A 19795-nucleotide genomic window follows, 5' to 3' on the forward strand; every position below is an offset into this window, starting at 1 on the left:
ACCATAAAAGAATAGGAAACTGGTGTGTACGAATTTAGAATAATCCCCCAATGAAAAAAATTTAAAAGCTGGGTGCCTAAGTATCTACAGTATACTATCATTCATAAATGGAGACTGGGCAAGAGAGAATATGTACAGATTTATTTTTTTTAGTTCAAAGTTTATCAATAGACTTTATTACAAATTGAGTAGACGGTACAGAGTTCCTATGTACTCCACCAACAACCACTGCACTCAGCTTCTGCTGTTCGTAACATCTGACACCACTACGGTACATCCTATACTGATATATACATACATCCTTCACCGAAGTATAGTTAGCTTACAATGTTTCAGGTGTACAGCAAAGTGATGCAGTTACACATGTATACATATCTGTTCTTTTTCAGATTATTTTCCCTTATAGGTTATTACAAGATACTGAATAGAGTTCCCTGTGCTATACAGTAGGTCCTTGTTGCTTATTTTGTCAATAGTGGTGTGCATCTGTTACTCCCAAACTCCTAATTTATCCCTGCCCCCTCCTTCCCCCTCTGGTAACCGCAAGATTGTTGTCTGTGAGTCTATTTCTGTTTTACACATAAGTTCATTGGTGTCACTATTTTAGATTCCACATCTAAGTGATGTCAGAGGATGTTTGTCTTTCTCGATCTGACTTACTTCACTTAGGGTGATCATCTCTAGGTCCATCCCTGTTGCTGCACATGGCATGATTCCATTCTTTATACTGATACAGGGTTATTAACTAAGGTCACCACTTGCTTCAGATCCCCTTGTCTCCCCTGATGTCTTTTCTCCACCCCAGGGTCCCGCGCAGGACCCCACGCTGCATTCAGTCCTCAGGTCTCCTCAGGCTCCCCTGGGCGGTGACAGCTTCTCAGACGTCCCTGCCAGTCTCGCGGGGCTGGGCAGGGATTATCAGAAGGTACGCCTCTCCTGGAAGTGGATGTCTTTCTCATGCTGAGACTGGGTTTACAGGGCAGCAAGATCACACGGGTAAAGCGCCATTCTGCATATACACAAATGTATTTGAAATTCACAGCCTAGAATGAACACACCCTCATTCCACTGCACCAGTTGTACTGAACAGCGAGCTGTCACACAAAGAGCCCCGAGGGGGTGGGGCAAACAGCAGTTCTCCGAAGACACTGCCATCAAGTGCACCTGGGGCCTCCACTGGCCTCAGCGGCACGACATACACTCCAGGTCTGGGAAGGCTGACAGTGTCCGCCGTGCCTGAAACGACGCCAGCACAACTCAGCGTTCCCCACCCCAACCCCCTCCCGCCTCCCCGGGCCGTCTCACCCACAGGAGCCGCATCAATGGAAAACTCCACTGGAAGCTGGTTACCTGTCTTCTAAAGGGAAGAAATCAGGACCCATCAGAGTAAACAAAGTGAGGCCTAAGTTTGGCAGACAAGGAAAAAGCCAGTGCTTCCATCTTAACTACACACTTGGTGATTAGCAACCGAGTCAGATGGGCTGTGCCGGGTCTGCCGTCTCCTGGCTCGTCCTCTCCTGGGAGTCCCCACCTGCTTCCCAGAATGAGGATGAATGAGCAGCACATCCGCCGGCCGCCCAGAGCCAACTTCTGCTCCCAAACAGATGGCGACAGAGGAGACAGGACGCACCCCACGGCCCCGGCTTTCCAGGAACAGCACGAGCCCGGCAGGACAAGCGCTTCAGCCCAGGGCTGCAGACCCGGCCCCAGAGGAATACAAGAGCAGCTTGGACCCAGCCCAGGCTCGGGATAAGTGACAAATCACAAGAACGAGGAGTGCTGGCTTGTTTTCCTGCACTGCTATCTCTGCAGGGGGAAAGGAAAACGACAGAGGGGAGGGAACCGCTCAGATGTCTCATCCCAGGGGCCAGGCTTGGAGAGGAAGAACCAGAGATGGCTCTGCGTGACTCTGGCCCGGAAGTCCAAGGAGGGCTGCAGAAGGGCACGCCTCCACAGCACCCATGGCCTTGGGGAAGCTGCGTCTCCATCCCACCCACGACCAGGTGCCCAGGCTGCTCACGAAGAACAGCCAGGGGCCAAGGAGGAGCGGGGTGAAGTCTCAGCTCTCCACGGGGTGGGCCACGCCCACAGCCACACACGTCTTACCTTGTTCCCCAAGCAAACTGCTCTGTGACCTCCCAGGGCGCCTCCCGTGCAACCCAGAGCCGGTGTGTCCCAGAGGCCTGGGGGCTTCCTCTCCCTCGCCTCCCTCTGCTTGGCCCATCACCCCTCCTCTCACCCGAGCAGGCCCCAGCTCCCACTGCAATTCCCACCTGGAATTCCGTGATTCTCCAGGCTGACCCTCAGCTGCCCACCCCCCCGACCCAGGACTGGAGTAGACATCAAACAGCATGAACTTTCTAACCCATGTGCTGCTAAATAACAAGGTCGCATTCGAAGTTCGAAGTCTGTTTGAATTTTGAATGTTTAGACGCAAAACCAGCAGTGCAATTTCACTCTATAAAATACGAGGAAATGTCACACTTTTCCAGCAGTTTCCTAAATCTGTCGCAGCTGTCATGGGATGTCCCTGGATTTTAATGACTATACTTTAGAAGTGACAGAGACCACTGCATTCAGTGAGATTCTGAGCCCAGTCCATCCAGAAGATTCCAGAAGCATCCAAAGCAAAAGGGAGACTCACCACGAAGAGCATTCAAAGCCACCGATGGAAGATTCTGGAGCAGGATTCTCAGGTCATGGGGGGCAGGCCTAGCAGCTCTTGCACCCGCCCAGGGTCTACCAGGAGCGGAGTTGCAGCTCCCTAGTGGTAGAGTTTTGTTTCCAGCAAGAACGTACTGTGGACACACAGCTGCCTCTGTCCAGTGGCTAAGCCAGCCTCCCCCTGCCCACCCCCAGTGCAGCCCAACCGTTTCAGAACTGGAAATTGTTGAGAAACGCTAGTATAATGTTCTCTCGGACAACTTAAGCAACTTGAGGAAGACCCAAATTGCTTTTTTTCCCACAGATCATATTGATGTTGGAAACCATATGCCTCAGTCAGAGCAGACTCAGCCCATAGGATCACACGCGGCCCAGAGCCCCCCAGAACCTCCTGGGAAAGTCATTAAAAACAGCATCTCCTTCGGAACCACAATCGTTGACGCCGAATCCACGCCAATCGGTCACCACATCCACCAGTAACAGGAGCCACAGAACGTCAAGAGAAATCAGAGCACCTACGAACATGAAGAAACACCCTGCCCCGTGGTTCACGGGCACCAGGTCCTCTGGCCCCGCAGGGAGCTCAAAGAAAGCCCAGCTGAGAACCCAACAAGTCAGGTCTCCGTTCAGGCCAGGGCCACCTGGCCACGTGAGCTTCACCCTGGACAGAGGTGCTGGCCAGTCGAGCATGAGGTATTGAGATGGGACAGGAAGGGACTGGACGCCTGAACACAGAACAGACAAGAGTGGGAACCACGCCCTGGGTCCCCCTCTGCAGCACATCCAGGGCCTGGGGTCTCCCAGCCCCACACAGCAGCTCGTCACCTGCCAGGCACTGCTGCTCCCCGACCTCCAGGACCCCTCCCGGCCCTCCCGTGAAAGCCGGCTGTGCCCGGTGAGGCCCCGAGAGGCCGACCTATGCCACTCACCTGCTAGCGGGGCCAGCCCTGCCTTTCCACGCCACCAGGAAAAGGAATGTTTTACAAAACGCTACGGATGATGGGGGAATAACAAAAGGGAACCAAATCCCAGAAGAGCAGACAGACAATTGGACTGTTCTCAGAGGCCCAAGGCCCCCGTGGGGACGGCCGAACGGAACCCCTAGGCAGCCACGCAGATCCCAGCTGGTGTGTTTCCTAAAGGCTGGGCTCCTTGGGACAGAAAACCCACAGTGGGGTCTCAGCGCTTCCAGGCCAGCTCCCCTGTGCACACAGTTCAGATTTGCCCCGTGTCCCTCCAGCCAGGAATGGCCTTGGCTCCTTACCCTCCCATTGGAGCTGAAGAACTGGAGACGACACCTCCTACCAAAAAGTCTTCAAGGACACTGACACCCAAACCCGTATTTAGAAAAGAACCACCTTCCTATGCTGAAGCATCACCTGCAAAGATGCAGGGCTCCCCACGACAAGGACCCCACTGATGAGGACGCCCACGTGCAAATCCGCCAGGCTGCAGCCACTCCGCACGCACCGCCTCCACTCCAGAGCGTCAGACCCACAGCAAGGAGCCTACCGGAGAGGAAGGCCACTGCCGATCTGGTCCCCTCTTCAGCAGCCACGACTTCGTCCCTGTCACTCGAAAAACGGGGCTCATCGACAGCTGACGGGTGTCCACGGTCACCCGTCATCAATATCTCCGATGCGACGTTGACCTCCCCTTCTCCACCACCTTCCTCACCACCACATCACCATCAGTGACTCGACTGCAACATGTACAGAGGCTCCGGCACCACAAAACACAAAGGTCCTCATCTCCGGCTTCTGCTAAAACTTCCCAGTGAAAACCTCTGCTCTCCATGCCTCCACCCTCCATGCCTGCCCAGCACCTTCTCGAAGTTTCTAAAAACCCTTTCTGTGTACTGGCACCAAAGAAAGAGATCAATGACCCCGCCTTCCTCCCGTCCCCTGATCCTTTCAAGTGAGACTGAAATAAACAAAGCCGTCAGCTCCCGGGCCCAGGCGACTGGTGTGGATGAAGAGCCACGTGGAGACTGCAGGCGTTTGGGCAAAGACTGCGGCACGGGGATGGGCGGCTGTTTGGGCACCAAAGAACAGCAAGCGGGTTTGCATTCTCTGTGTCAGACCCTGGTCGGGGGGGGGGGGGGGGGGGCTGTAAGAAGCAGTCAATCAGACCCTGATTTGGATTAAATCAACATGAACGTGAAAATGAGGAGCACAGGGAATTCCGAATCACACCGTTCAACACGGAGGAACTGCCACTAAGTACACTCAGCGTAACAGACGCGAACGGCTTAGAAAGGGCTCTTCGTACAAAGTCCAGAAAACCGGTGTTAGGAACAGATTCCATGGAATTCTCTTAGAACTCCAACAGCATCACACAAATCCTACTGAATCAATAAGTCGATGAGAGACACAGTTGTAACAAAAGTTCAATTTCTACAAAGGATTGCCTAGGAAAATTCATAGACTGCACTTAAAAAGGAATAAACTTGGCTATGAATGCAAACAAGTCAAAATATTGACAGAACCTTTAGCCCTTAAAACGTGAGGCATCCTCTTGGCTTCCGCACCTTGAACAATTACATTGTAAGGAGCAATCTTCTCCAAAATGGCCTAAGAGTTTAGAGTTTAAAAAAATAAACTGCATGGGGCTTCCCTGGTGGCACAGTGGTTGAGAATCCGCCTGCCAATGCAGGGGCCACTGGTTCGAGCCTTGGTCCAGGAAGATCCCACGTGCCGTGGAGCAACTAAGCCTGTGTGCCGCAACTACTGAGCCTGCGCTCTAGAGCCCGTGCGCCGCAACTACCGAGCCCGCGTGCTGCAACTACTGAAGCCCGCGCGCCTAGAGCCCATGCTCTGCAACAAGAGAAGCCACCGCAATGAGAAGCCCGCGCACCGCAACAAGAGAAGCCACCGCTCGCCGCAACTAGAGGAAGCCCGCGCACAGCAACAGAGACCCAACCCAGCCATAAATAAATAAATAATAAATAAATAAATGTTAAAATAATAATAAATAAATAACTAAATTGCCATCAGTCACAAAAGCTCCCTCAGTGAAAGGTCTAAAGACAATCTCTTAACAATAACAAATGAAACGAGAAGACAGAATCAGAGAGCACGTGTGAGCCCTGGGAGAACACAGTTACGAGCAGACAGCAAATCCCCAGTTAGTGGCCACGCAGTAATTCCCGTCAAGATGCTTACACCAATCTTACAGAACTCTTTACGAGTGCTGTGGCAAAAGGAGTAAAAATAAGCATATGTAAGATATGCATGCATCTTATTTTTTAAAAAAATCACTTTTAAATAAGCCTCCCCACTACTTTTGAAAAGTACACAGTATTAGTAGAAGTTAGAAAAATGGTTATAACGTCGAACACTGCTGTTCATCTTAAAATCCCAAAAGCTCTGAAGCTGCGCTGCGGCCTGGATGGTTCCAGTTCCGAGTCGGGACCACTGCATTCAGGCGGCAGCAGCGGGAACCCCGGGCCGAGCAGGAGGAGGAGAAGGGCTGGGGGGACACAGGGCCCGAAGTCCAACAGGACGAGGCCACTGTTGGCCATCCCAGCTCAGGACCCGAACAGACGGTCAGAAAACCCAGAACCTGACGCAGCCTCTAGGGAGTGGCCACCTCCCTGCCCACCTGGGCCGAGCACGCCCGGAGACCAGGCTCCGGCCGAGTTCATCCCTCCTATTTCCGCTTGTTTTGTGGGAAGCGGGGGGAAGGGGGGGCAAACATGAAAATCCCACAGTCGGGTCTCTTTCCATCATACGCTGCTTAGCACTCCCTCTCACAGGCCAATATTCCCAGCACCTTACTAAGTGCACTTACTAAAAGCAAACCCATGTAGAAACACAAGGCCAGACATGATTCTAAAAAGTTTACAGTCATTTGCCTCATTTGACTTTTTTCTTGATCGTTATAATTTTCCCAGAAGTGTCCAGTTTTTATCATGGTCTCACGAAATACGCAAATAAAAGGCTCTTAGGTGGAAGTAACATGAGACGTTTCAACCAAAATCTCCCAAATTAACCTGGTCGGCCAGTCCCCCAGTCAGCTCTCAGGACTGGCAAAGAGAAGCTCAAAGAAGTTCAGAAATACACTGGTGACATGCTGTGAGCACTGCAAATGCCAAGAAGTTCAGCCACGGCCAAGCCACGCACGTTTAAACCATGGGGACACAAAGCACGTGTCCCAGGAGGGCACAGAGCGCGCGCCCGGATGCGAGGCCCATACCCCTTCTCCACGCCAACAGGGTCTCGGAACCGAGAGGGGGTGGGCCCGCGTGGGCCTGGGTACAGCTGCCCCTCCTGGTCAGGACCCCGTCCCTGACGCACACCTCTCCACTCCCATCTCCCACCTCTGCCAGCCCAGCTCTCGCCTCCGGGTCCCTCTGGGGCATCTCAGCCTCTGTGCTCCACGGGGCAGGCGAGCTCCTACCCTGCTCCCCACTCAGCTCACACGTCCTGACCTCACACACCCCTTCCGAGGGACCCCTGCCCCCCGGCCCATCCCCTCTTCACATGAACCACACCGTACCAAGGGGGCCGGCGCCTCCGTCTGGCCTGGCCCAGGGACCCCACGCAGGTCAGCAGGATGGATTCCTAACTGGCCCGGCGTGGCCAGCATCTGCCCAGCAGAGGGACACACATCCCTCAAGGGAAGATGACTGATTCCAGTTCCAGGATGGCCTCTGAGTAGATACCTGGCCTTAGGCGGGGCACTGAATGGCAGTCAAGACTGGGGTCCTCATGGACAGAACAGGAATAACAGCGTTCTAGCTCACTTCCCGGGGCCGTCACGCAAAATGAATGAAATAACCCGTAAAGCACAATTCAGAACCAAGTCGCTGTTCATTCTGGGCCCCTAAGAGCACAGCAGAGTTTGACTTGCAGTTAGAGAGCAACCGGTGTTGATTCGTTACTATTATAAGCTTTAAATATCTACGGTTTTTTAAACAGAGCAGCCCCGGCCCTTCACAGCCCAGCGTCTGGGGGTGGCCGCCCAGCACCCACCTGTCCACCTTCCACCTGTCCCCACCGCTGGGCGCCTCAATCACGGCCTTTCTGTTCCGCCGACAAGCTGCGCTCGGTGGTTTCTAATGATCCTGGTACAGGGCTTTCTATGTCAAATACATACGGGGAGTTCATTCTTAAATTTCAATATCGTTAATCATCTAACATTCAGCATCTCAGAATTCAGAAATTTGCATTTCTACAATGGTGGCTTTGAAAAACAGGACATAAATGCAAATGTTCCACAAACCGTATAAGAATTTTCAGAGAATTGCCAAAACAAACCATCAATGCTCCATTGACAGTGAATTTTCTGAGCTCTTCATAACGACTGAGTATTCGTGATTTTTAAAAGACAAAACACAATTTGAGAATTTTTTTTTAAAAAGGAGGTTGAAAAAGAAGTCGTTATGTCTCCATGATTTCCAGAACAAACCTTGACTGATTAAGCCCCAGATAATGATGGCGTGGAGGATCCGGGGCCAAGACAGCTCAAGGGCTGCGACGGCAGCGCGGGTGCCCGGAGGAGCCTGGGGGACGCTCGCAGACAGGAAACGCACAGGGTGTTTCTGAACCTGCCCTTGAGAAAGCAGAAGCGGGCGGTACCAGGGGCCCGCGAGTACCTCCCACCCCAGGGTCCATCTGAACAATGAGGCTCCCCGCCGTCCCCCCAAGACACCTGCATTCGGCAAGACTTCGGGAACCCGGCTCCTCTCCCTGCTCTCCCCGTGCAGAACCCCAGGCCCGGCAGCCGCTGGGGACTCTCCATGCCTCCCAGAAATGTCATGAACAAGCTCTTCTCCAGCTGCTCCCCGTCTTCCGATGGGCGTGATCACAGCCTCCATCTCCTGGCCTAAGCTCCCAGGACTCTGCCGGCCGCACCTGCTGGCTCCACACCCCGCCTCCCGAAAGCCCAGGCCTGGGCCTCCCCGGGCCTTGTCCAAGGCCACTCCCGGCTCCCCAGCTCTCCTCCTGTGGCCCACGGCCTCGCACAGGGTCCACGACCCACCCCCAGCAGCTCAGAATCAATGTCTTCTTCATGTTAATTGCAAGTCCTTAAAATTCACTTCTCCCCTTAAAACTTCGCAGTATTCCTGAAACACTGAATCCTTGCAAAGCACAATTTAAATGATATAAAAATGTGTCTTTCTGAGATCATTTCTATATTAAAATATAACACCCTTGGTGGCCAAACTGGTTGAAATAAACAGGCTCGAGATCCAACAAAGCAATACCAGGGCTCCGGCTCAGACCAGCGGAGGCCAAGAGCCTTCTCCTGGGAGACTTACAGGATTAGAACTTTACGACGGCCTGAAGAAATCAAACTATGTTGAAACTCATTAATCATCAAGTTATTGTTGACACAGACTTTTTAGCTGCTTTTATGTGGACGGGGCATTTCAGATTGAAGAGGATACTGAGAAATCAGAGTATGGTCCAAATTAAAACACGGATCAGAAACATACAAGTTTCCCTCAAAACAGTTACCCTGTTTTTAACACGATACGTGCCTCTTACCAAGATACAGGGAGGGATGGGGCACCTGAATGACAGTCAGCCAGCTCTCCGTCGAGGGCGTGGTTTGGATGCCCACACGCAGGTCCAGGAGGCTCCGTACGGGGCTCCCTAAGGCTTACAGTCCCTCCTCCAGACTTGCTCTAGGCAGAAACGTTACTGCAAAGAAGGTGAGTTGCACTGGGTGGGGTGGGAGTGGCAGAAAGGTGGCCGAGCGACAGCATCTGGTTCTCCTGTAAGCCAGCCGAGGCCCCCATATCCTAGCACAGTCCAACCACAAGGAACTCTACAGTGTTCATCTGAGGAAAACAAAGGAAGAGGGAGCAACGAAGGAGCCCGTGTCTGTCCTGCCAGCAGACCCACGGACTGTCTACAGTCGCTCAGTCCGGCGGGGGACTCGGCTTCGAAGCGAGGCCCTGCGTCCTAGTAGCCCCCCACCGCTTGGGCATATCCCAGCAGGGAAAGGCTTGGAGCGCTGGGGTAGACAGGAAGCACAACATCTCAGAGGCTCTTTTCATTCTTCCTGCTCTCAAAGAAGAGTTCTCTTAGACTAAATCAAGCCAGGCCCTTTCCTCAGGCTGCACGCATCATTAGAAATAGTTATCCAGAGCAATAAAACCCAACAGTTAACAGTTTTACGTCAGAGAACCAGGGCCTGGCTCTGGCAAAGTTCAGAAAGAACGGCAATAAAATCATAATGCATACCTCACCCAACACCAGAGGGAGTGTTCAAGGCAAACGGGGGAGAGAAAAATTCTACACATCAAATGAAAAGGTTGTTTTATCATCGGGCCGAAGCCAGCCGGCACTGCAAGCGTGAGAGGAGGGGCCCACAGCGGCTGGCCTCCCCCGGCCTGGCGCCGAGGGCCACACAGGAGCTGGCAGAGCCGCGGCTGGGACAAGGAGGCACCCAGGTGCCGCAGGGGGAGGGAGGGTGCACGGCCAGGAGAGACCGGCACCCCACGTCCCAGGGATGCAGAGACTGAAACAGGACTCGTCTGCTCGGGCTAAAGACAAGACAGAGAACGGCGAGAAATGCCTGTTCAGAAGAGCGAATTGAACAAGTCAGTATTAATTAGTTCTCTTCCTCCCTCAAATCCACTAAAATGACAAAAGATAAATATAAACATGAAGGGATTTGCAGCGAGGCTAGACAGTGGGAAAGCAGTAGCGTCAACTGACAAGAAACCTGGAGGAATTTCCTAGAAAATGTACATCCCAGGGGGTCCAAGTGATGGGAAAACCATCACTGGTGAGCAGACCGTCGCCCCAGGCTGGCAACGGCCTTGTGGAGGAGGGGGTGTGCAGACCCACAGCTCAGCCCAAAACGGCCCAGGGGAAGCGGCAGGGCAGCCGGGGGCGGAGGGCGACCGACCGGCCAGCGTGTGGACCCTCGTGGTGGCAAGCACTGTTTGCAGTCCCTTGCTGCAGCTCCAGGGGCTGCTCAGGGAAGGAGGGCGGGCCCCTGAAGGAGAGCTTCAGGCCCCGAGCGCACCACTCCCTACATCAGAGGCAAGAGGAGGGAAGAGGCTCAGGCCACAAGGCAGCCCTGCCTCGCCAGCTCCACCCACTGAGAGAGACAGAGCTTCCAGCGTCAAGAACGACGCGCACACACCAGGCAGGACACGACGGCAGTCAACAGCCACGGGTGGACTCCCCACGTGAGACGCAAGACTCTGGGAAGGAGAAAAAGGCAAAACCCAACTAGATCTCTGCTGTTCACGGGGCCCAGGCTTGTGAGGGTAAGAAGAGTGGGTGGAGAAGCGTTTCTCAGCCCAAAGAAACCAAGGGCAGAAATACTTTCAGGAGACTGATTAACTTTGGGGCGAAGAAACATGACACAAAGAGAAATACATTGTATTTTGTTAAGAGACCAGGGCCACCAAGAGATAACAGTCATGAGTTTTTTAGCGCTGAAAAACACACTGGAATACATAAAGCCAAAAAACGGTCCACAAAATGGTCTTTTTGTAAAAAGAATATTACAAACTAGAATCATAATGGAAAGCACACATTTCTCTAGAAATCGAGGAGACAAAAAAGATAAAGCCATACTGATTTAGATAACTCAATTAACTTAATATGTATAGACAAAATAACATATAGAGAAAAAAATACATACATATTATACTCCTATGTATAAATATATTTGACACTTGAACAACACGGGATTGAACTGTGCCAACCACTTATGGTGAATTTTTTCATAGTAAGTACCACGGTACCACGCCATCCGTGATGGGTTGAATTCCCGGACGGGGAATTGCAGACACGGAGGAGCCAGCTGTGGATGCAGGGAGCTGACTATAAATTACACGTGGATTTTCGACTGCGGACAGGCTCGGCACCCCCGACCCCCGTGCTGTTTGAGGGTCAACTGTATGTAATACTTATGAATGAGAAAACTTTACATACAGTATTGATGTATACATAGAGACTTCTTTAGACCAAAAAAAAAAAAAACCAACAACAACAAGAAGAAAGAAAAAATAAGGGAAAAAAGAGTACTCTCTCTCTTCAAATGCCCGGTGGCATGTACGAGATTTGATTACATCTACGGCAGCTCATGCAAAAACAGTGCACCCCCATGTGTACAGGAATGTAAATTCAAACAATAATTTCTCCCGAGACTGCTGACAAGAATGAAATAGACTGAATTCACCTAGTGCAGGTGCCAATGAAGGAAAGTATCTATGTTCATAAACTACGATTAAGAAAAGTTGAGGCAGAGTTTCTGGAGCAATTTGAGAGTAACCTTAGAAGTTTTACATGCACATGCCCACCAACCCAGCAATTCTACCTCTTGGAATTGATCCAGTGGAGATCTTACAGAAGCGTATGTTCAAAATATATGTATATAGTAATTGTTTGACGCCGGTTTGGGGCTGTTATAAATACCGCTGCAGCCACATACCACGTAAATATCCATCTTCGAGCTACCAAAAGTAAGTCTGTCTGATGCTCAAACTGCACTAAAACGGGAAAAATAAAACAGAGCCCCAGAGACAGAACGCTTACACTCTGTTAAAACTGACACACACACCCTACCTGTTCAGACACAGGAGAAAGGCATGTCCCCAACTCTGAGTGGGAGGGAGAGTCCACGGTCTACCTCACCCACTTCCATCCAGACTGCTGAATTTTGTTTGACACTTTGTATCAAGCAATACAGGAACGATTTAAATCAATAAAGCCTCTTCATACCTAAATACAACCAGGAATCCCGCTCTCGGGAGCGTCAGACAACTCTGATCGGGCCAAGGAGAGGGGTGTGAACGTGCGGGGGGCCAATCCCCAAGGGAGAGACCACACCAAGCCCCGCCCCTCTCTGCTGAGCCGGACCCACAGCCGCACTGACGGATGCAGTGCCTCAAGGATGCCCTGCACCTGCCCAGGCAGACTCAGGACAACTGACAGCTAAGTGGCCCAAGGCTACACTGCGCTGGACGGTGCGGCAGGACAAGGCAGGGCTCCCAGCTTGGTCGGAGCGAGCACGGTGACTCTGCGACGGGGGAGACGGGGGAAGAGGAGCCCCGAACGCGTGTGTCCGCAACACGCTTCTGAAGCTAAGAGCCATGCAAACGTGGCTCCCGGCCCCATCTGGCCACTTACTAGCCCTGTGACCTGGGGCAAGTCACTTCTTCCCGCCAGGTGGGAGACGTTTAGGGCCTAGTGAGGAGTCAATGCGCATAAGATGCTTAGTGCAGCGCCTAATAAAAAGCCTCGGGCACCAGGAGCGATGCCCCTTGGCCACCACTGATGGGCACCGATCGTGCTTCTTCTCAGAGTCGGACCAGAGGCCCTCCCACCCCCACGGCCCCCAGAAACAGAGCAGCTGGAGACGAAGACCGCAAGTGGACGCGTACCCGTCACCTCCCCGAAGCACCAGAGAAACGGGTGCCGCTCAAGTAGGCATGCAGGTCCCGGCGGCGGCTGGACCCCACGTCTCCGTGAGGCCCTCCTCAGCCTTCCGCCACTGAGACGAAGAGCAGCCTACTGTGCCCTCGGGGCCGTCGTAAACCGACGGCGGTCATGATGGAGGACCCAGTGGGAGACCCAGGACCAGCTGTGAGGGCAGCGCGTCCGCCAAGAGGACCCAGGGCCCCGCTTACCTGGATGGCTTTGGGAGCTCATTGCGAGCAGCGTCTTCTCCTTTAAGGGATTCAAAAGGGCTCAAAACTTCCACATGAACGGGAGCTCCAAAGAGCCCCAGGGTCCCACCGGCACATACAAATCCAGCGACGCGCACGGCTGGTCCACGGCCACGAAAACTCCCCGTCTCGCCGACCACGTAGTGGGCCCAGTAATCCAAAGGAGGGCAGGGGTCTCCCCGGGCTCTCAGGAGACGACCTGTCTGGGGAGAGAAAGGGGAGGCTTCGGTTAGGAGGTGAAGGCCCCCCGGACACCACGTGGAGCACGGAACCAATCATTCACGCTCCACCCCCGTCTCTACCACGGATTGCTACAGCGCTCACGTGGAACCATCGTTTGAAAATTGTACAAACTACTTGGACGTTTTGTTAGTAAATGTATGTAAATACGTGTAACAGCGTATCTGTGGCACAACCTCGACACTGAGGACGGAAAACATTTTAAACAAGAAATCACTTTAAGCCCACTCCCCACACACACATTTTTTCATTTTCGCTATATCCCCGACTATTCCTATTTTACGTAGCGGCAATCTTAGAGTTTAAGTTTAAATTCAGCTTCCCTCACTTACACCCTAAATCATTCCCCAGGTTTCCATCTTCCTAATAACCATTTCCTCAATTTATTTCCATTTTCTGATCGTAAAAGCAAAACCTGCTCATCACAGGAAGTGTTTAAAAGGTGATCCGTGATGCCGTGACACAGAGGCAGACACTTGGTAATACTGTGATGCGTTTCCTTGCCGTCCTTCTTCTTCGCCTTTCACCCATACTGGCTACTGGCTCTACAGCTGGACCCCCTATTCCCTTTGCTGACACGACAGTCAGGCATTTTCCAATGTCATGAACAACGCCTGGTTAACAGCGCTTTGAAGGCCGTTTCCCTCTGCGTCTGTGACGGAGCTGCCTGCCGCCTCCCTGGGAGGACCCGCTCCTCCCCCACTCCAGGTCGCTCTGATGGGCTCTGCCAATCACAGGTCCGTCCCCAGACGGGAGGGTGGCACGTACTGTAAGCCGAGCTCATCAAATCCTCTTCCCAAGACCACCCTCTTCCATAGGTCACAGGCACCCAACAGAGGAGGAGCCCAAAGAAACCAGGGCACGAATTCCCACCGCCAAGCGTCTGCCTCTGTGGGATGGCGTCACCAGTGACTTTTTAAATACTTTGCTGCGATGAGCATGTTTTACTTTACAATCGGGATACAGAGATAAACTGAGGAAATGGTAATTATGAACACCCTCCCACTGACCTGGGCTCTGGGGTCCTCTGAGGCCTGCCACCCGCTCCTTTAGTAGTGTAACAAATTCCTGTTCTTGATTAAATTATTCAAGGATTTTGTTTTTCCCCCCATTGCTTATAACCAAAGAACCCTAAACCATTCATCACGTAAAGGATTAAACCCCAATTATACGTTATCTATAACTCTGTGATTAATATCTTTCTGATTACTGTTCTGTATCTGTTTATTTCCTTAGGAAACACAGTAACTTATTTATTCATCTCTTAAATGGATAAAGAAGATGTGGCATATATATATATGGAATAGTAGCCATAAAAGGTGAATGAAATAATGCCATTTGCAGCAATACGGATGGACCTAGAGATGATCCTATTAAGTGAAGTAAGTCAGAAAGACAAATATCATATGATATCATTTATATGTGGAATCTAAACTATGACACGAATGAACTTATCTACAAAACAGAAACAGACGCACAGACATAGAGAACAAGTCGTTGCCAAGCAGGGGAGAGGGGAGGGATGGAGTGGGAGGCTGGGATTAGCAGATGAAAACCATTATATATAGAATGGATAAACAACAAGGTCCTACTGTATAGCACAGGGAACTATATTCAATATTCTGCGATAAACCAGAATGGAAAAGAACATGAAAAAGAATACATATATGTATAACTGAGTCACTTTGCTGTACAGCAGAAATTCATACAACATGGTAAATCAACTACACTTCAATAAAATTTTAGAAAAAATGGAATTTTTACTCATCTCTCAACCAGAAAGAAACACCACTGTCTTGAAAGCAATGCAGATGGTATATTTTGCAAACCCCTGCAAGCCTCGGATGGCTCTGTATCCTTCACACAAAAATCACAACTTGGCTGGGTATAAAAGTCTTGGATCACAAATATTTCTCCCTCAAAATCTTAGCCACTGCCCCACCCTCAGATACAGAAAACGTGGGCCCAGCAAAGCAGCACGTCCTTTCCAGGGAGCCTTTGGGGCTGAGTTCTGAGGCTTTCTTCTGTCTGGATTCTGCCAGGATGTTTTTTTACTTTAATCTTGAAATTCAAAAATGTTGTCAGAAGATGTGTGGTCAGTCTCTTTCCCTTTATTTTGTTCCAAACATGAACCTTTCAGTACACACAGGTCTTTTTTTCTGCTCAGGAAAATGCTCTTCAATCACGTTTTGACAATTGTTTTGTTACATTTGTTTTGTCATCTCCAGAGCTTCCCACACCGTCTGGCTGAAACCTCCCCATCGTATCTGGCCTCTCGCAGCACCGGCACATCGTCGTTCACTCTGCATCCCAAGAGCCTTCGCCAGTGTGTTCTCCACAGCACTGCTCCTAGTTTCCATGATATCCGTTTTACTCCTATGGCTTTTCATACAGATTTTAACTAAACCTTAAGCTCTTTGTTTCAAACGTTTCCCTTTACAGCTCATTCCATTATCTTTTCCTCTCAGCTGATTCCCTCCTCATGACCTTCTGTTCTGTTTGTCTTCCTAGTCAAAGTCTTTTGGAAATTTCTTTTTTCTGATTCTGACTATAAATTGTTTTCAGAGGTATATCTGTCTTCTGCCTTTCAGGATAGCTCCCTTTCCCCTACATTCTGGGATACCTTTTAAGACCCCATGGTGGGGATTATTTATTTATCCCCAAATAAGAATAGCTGTGGTCCAGGGACTTCCCAGGTGGTCCAGTGGTTAAGACTGCGCTCCCAATGCAGGGGGCCCAGGTATGATCCCTGGTCAGGGAACTAGATCCCACATGCCACAACTAAAAAAAGATTCTGCATGCCACAACTGAAGATTCCACAGGCCGCAACCGAAGACCCTGAGTGCCGCAACTAAAAGACCTCACACACAGCAACGAAGATCCCATGTGCTGCAACTAAGACCCAGCACAGCCAAATAAATAAATATTTAAAAAAAAAAAAAAAAAAGAATAGCTGTGGTCCAGACCTGAGTTTTGCCCAAAGACTCTGTCCTCTGCTCCTACCCCCTCCTCTGTCTACTGCAATAGTGGCTAGAACGCTTCTCAGAGCCACCCCCTCTGCAGCTGACATGCACAGCCTCGAACCAAACGGCTAGTGTCCAGCAGGCTCTCACCTAGTGCGAGGCTGCCAGACTGAGACGGTTCTCTTCCCAGATGCAGACTGAACAGAACACAGAAGCTTCTGCTATAATACAATATACACACTCTGGAAGAACCTCACAGTCCAAAAACCTGCATACTAAAAATACCTGGGCTTATGAAAAAAAAAATAAGGTTGGAGCAGACTATTCAAAACTGCAATTTAATAACCAGGGTACTACAAAAATCAACACTAACTCTAATGTTTAAAGTACCATAGTTTAAAAAAAGACATGTAAAATTCCTAATAAATAAAAAGTCCTTATAAAAGGTGGCAACGGTTTGATGAGAGAGGTTAAAAGGAAGAATTGAAGCTTCTGAGTTATGGAATCGGGGACAGAACATACAAAGATGGAGAAAACCGTGCAGTGAACATTTCTGAGAAGGCGCGGTCTGCCGAAACAAGCAAGAGGCAGAGCTGAGGTGGGCGGAGGAAGGTGCACATCCCTCCAGGGTCCCACGTCCAGCCTGCGGGTGTCCTTAACAGTCAAACCCTGTTCCTTGACAGTAAGCAGCATCAGTGAAGCAGGAAGAATCCAGTGTGACCCAGCTCAACCTCTGCACTGCACCGACACCTCTCCCCCATGTACCAGTAGGACACGAGCTACTTCAAGTCATAAGAACATGCCTTGGACTTCCCTGGCAGTCCAGCAGTTAAGACTTCACCTTCCAATGCAGGGGGTGTGGGTTCGATCCTTGGTAGGGGAGCTAAGATCCCACATGCTTCACAGCCAAAAAACGAAAACGTAAAACAAAAGCAACACTGTAACAAATTCAACAAAGACTTTAAAAATGGTCCATATCAAAAAAAAAAAAAAATCTTTAAAAAAAGAACATGCCTTGTTACAGGGCGGGATGTATATGAAAGAACCTACACAACCCCAGTGGGCTCATTTCCTACGGCTTAATATGTATAGACAAAGGACCACAGACTGAGCGGTTTAAAAACCACAGAAGTGTATTGTTCACAGTCTGGAGGCAAGAAAGTTTCAGAGTCTGAAACCCAGGTGTCAGCGAGGCCGTCCCCGAAAGCCGCAGGGAAATCCCTCCCGGCCTCCTCTAGCCTCCGGCAGTTGTGGCATCTTGGGTGCCCTTGCGCTGGCAGCTGCAGGGCTCCAACCCTGCTTTCTCCCGTGGGTCTGCCTCCACGCGGCCGTCTTCTTAGAAGGACACAGTCACGGCGGGTTAGGGGCTCAACCGACTTCAGTGCGACTTCATCTCAACGAGTTACATCTGCAAAGACCCCATTCCCAAATGAGTTCACACTCTGAGGTACTGGGGGTCAGGATTTCAATACAACTTTTGGGTGGGGGCGACACAATCCAACACCTAACGCCCAGTACTCACTGCACCCAGGCCTCTTCCCTGACAGGTCCCCTACCCACCTCACCAGCGCTGTGTGAGCCCGGACGGTTCCAGAGAGAAACGTGCCTCCGTCACTTCACAATCCTCTGCATCATAACCAGACCGCATTCCACATAGGCCAGCTCCCTCAGGATGCTCTCAACACCGTGAGACGGAGAGGCATGGGGTCTGGAAAGCAGCCCCCTGCAGCATAGGGACGGACGCCCAGTGTCCCGGCTGGGTCAGAGGGTGACTCTGTAAGTCCCAGGGGAGACAGTGGGGCAGGGGATCTCCCTCTCGGCTCTCGGCTGAACCTGCCGCTGCATCATTTAGCCCAGTTCCTCCGACCTCAGCCACACCAGGTCTATCAGGAGACTCTGCACCCTGGGTCTCTGAGAGGAGCCATAAACTTCCGGTCAGTTGTTGGCTGGCAGTCCAGCTCACAGTTGAGAGCGCTGGCATGAGAGCCAAGGCCACCAGCATCCTGGGCTCCAGGTGTGAATCTCAGGTCACATTTTAATACAAACATGACCTTGACCAAGCAGCCGGACCGCTCTCTGCCCCACCTCCTAACCTACGGGAACGCGGATGAGGTGGGAAACAGCGCCGTGACCAAGCAGCCGGACCGCTCTCTGCCCCACCTCCTAACCTACGGGAACGCGGATGAGGTGGGAAACAGCGCCGTGACCACCACAGGCGCGTCGTAAAGACTAAATGCAGTAGCACAGGAGAAGCACCGTGACAGGGCTGGCACACAGGTAACATCCAAATACTAGCTATTGATCCGATTATTATTTATCTTAAACCGAAAGCTTCTAATAAAGTTTTGACAATTTCCCTGGGGACGATCAGAATTCTGCTTCTAGTCAAAACAGAATAATACAGTCCAGATTTACTCTCCTACACAAAGCAGCTCCAACAGACAAAACACATGCAACTGTGGCTTCCAGACACTGGACATCAGGCATGTGACCCTTGAGGAGACAGAAACATGATGAGCTGCCCAGTCGTCCCAGCTGACTGCTCGGAGACAGTTTCCAGGTACCAGTGCAGGGAGGACACAGAAAACATGTGAAGAAATAATGGCTTAAATTTCCCAAATTTGGTGAAACTATAAACCCATAGATCCAAGAGTTCAACCAACTCCAAGCACAAACACATAATGAAGATTACACCTGGACAGAACATAATCAAATTACTTAAAACCAGTTTTAAGATAATGTCTCAAAAGCAGTTGGGAAGGAAAAGTCACATCACGGACAGAAAAACAAAAATAGGAACAACAGCGGATTTCTCAGTGCAAAGAATGCAAAAGCCAGAAGACACTGGAGCAACGCAACACCTTTCAAAGGGACACACACACACACAAATGCTGCACCACGCGAAAAACACATCTTTCAAAAACAAAGGTGAAATAGAGATGTTTTCCGGTATTCAGAAGCGAAAATATCCATCACCAGCAGACCTACACTAAAAGAAATCTCAAAGGCAAAAGGAAAATCGTACCAGATGGAAACACAGATCTACACAGAGGAGTGAAGAGCTTCAGAAACGGGAACCATACAGGTAAATAGAAAAGATTCTTCTCTGATGCTGAATCTCTTTTAAAGAGAACTGTTTAATGCAAAAGTAATAACATATTACAAAGCTTATATCATACGTACTGAGAAAACATATGTCAAAAATAACACAAAGGGGCTTCCCTGGTGGCGCAGTGGTTGAGAGTCCGCCTGCCGATGCAGGGGACGCGGGTTCGTGCCCCGGTCC

At 50.8% G+C, this 19795-nt stretch overlaps 1 protein-coding gene across 1 annotated transcript in view; it reads right to left on the reverse strand.

The window, feature by feature from the left end:
• HDAC4 (histone deacetylase 4) overlaps positions 1-13393 on the reverse strand; it is a 243137-nt gene extending 229744 nt beyond the window's left edge. The window contains exon 1 of the mRNA XM_082841226.1: positions 13268-13393. Within this exon, the coding sequence (XP_082697352.1) occupies positions 13268-13289 (22 nt within the window). The 5' untranslated portion in view covers positions 13290-13393. The remainder of the gene's footprint in view (positions 1-13267) is intronic.
• Positions 13394-19795: the final 6402 nt, after the last annotated feature.

Source organism: Leucopleurus acutus (assembly GCF_964270905.1).
Source record: "Leucopleurus acutus genome assembly, chromosome: 6".
In the NCBI taxonomy this organism is placed as follows: Eukaryota; Metazoa; Chordata; class Mammalia; order Artiodactyla; family Delphinidae; genus Leucopleurus; species Leucopleurus acutus.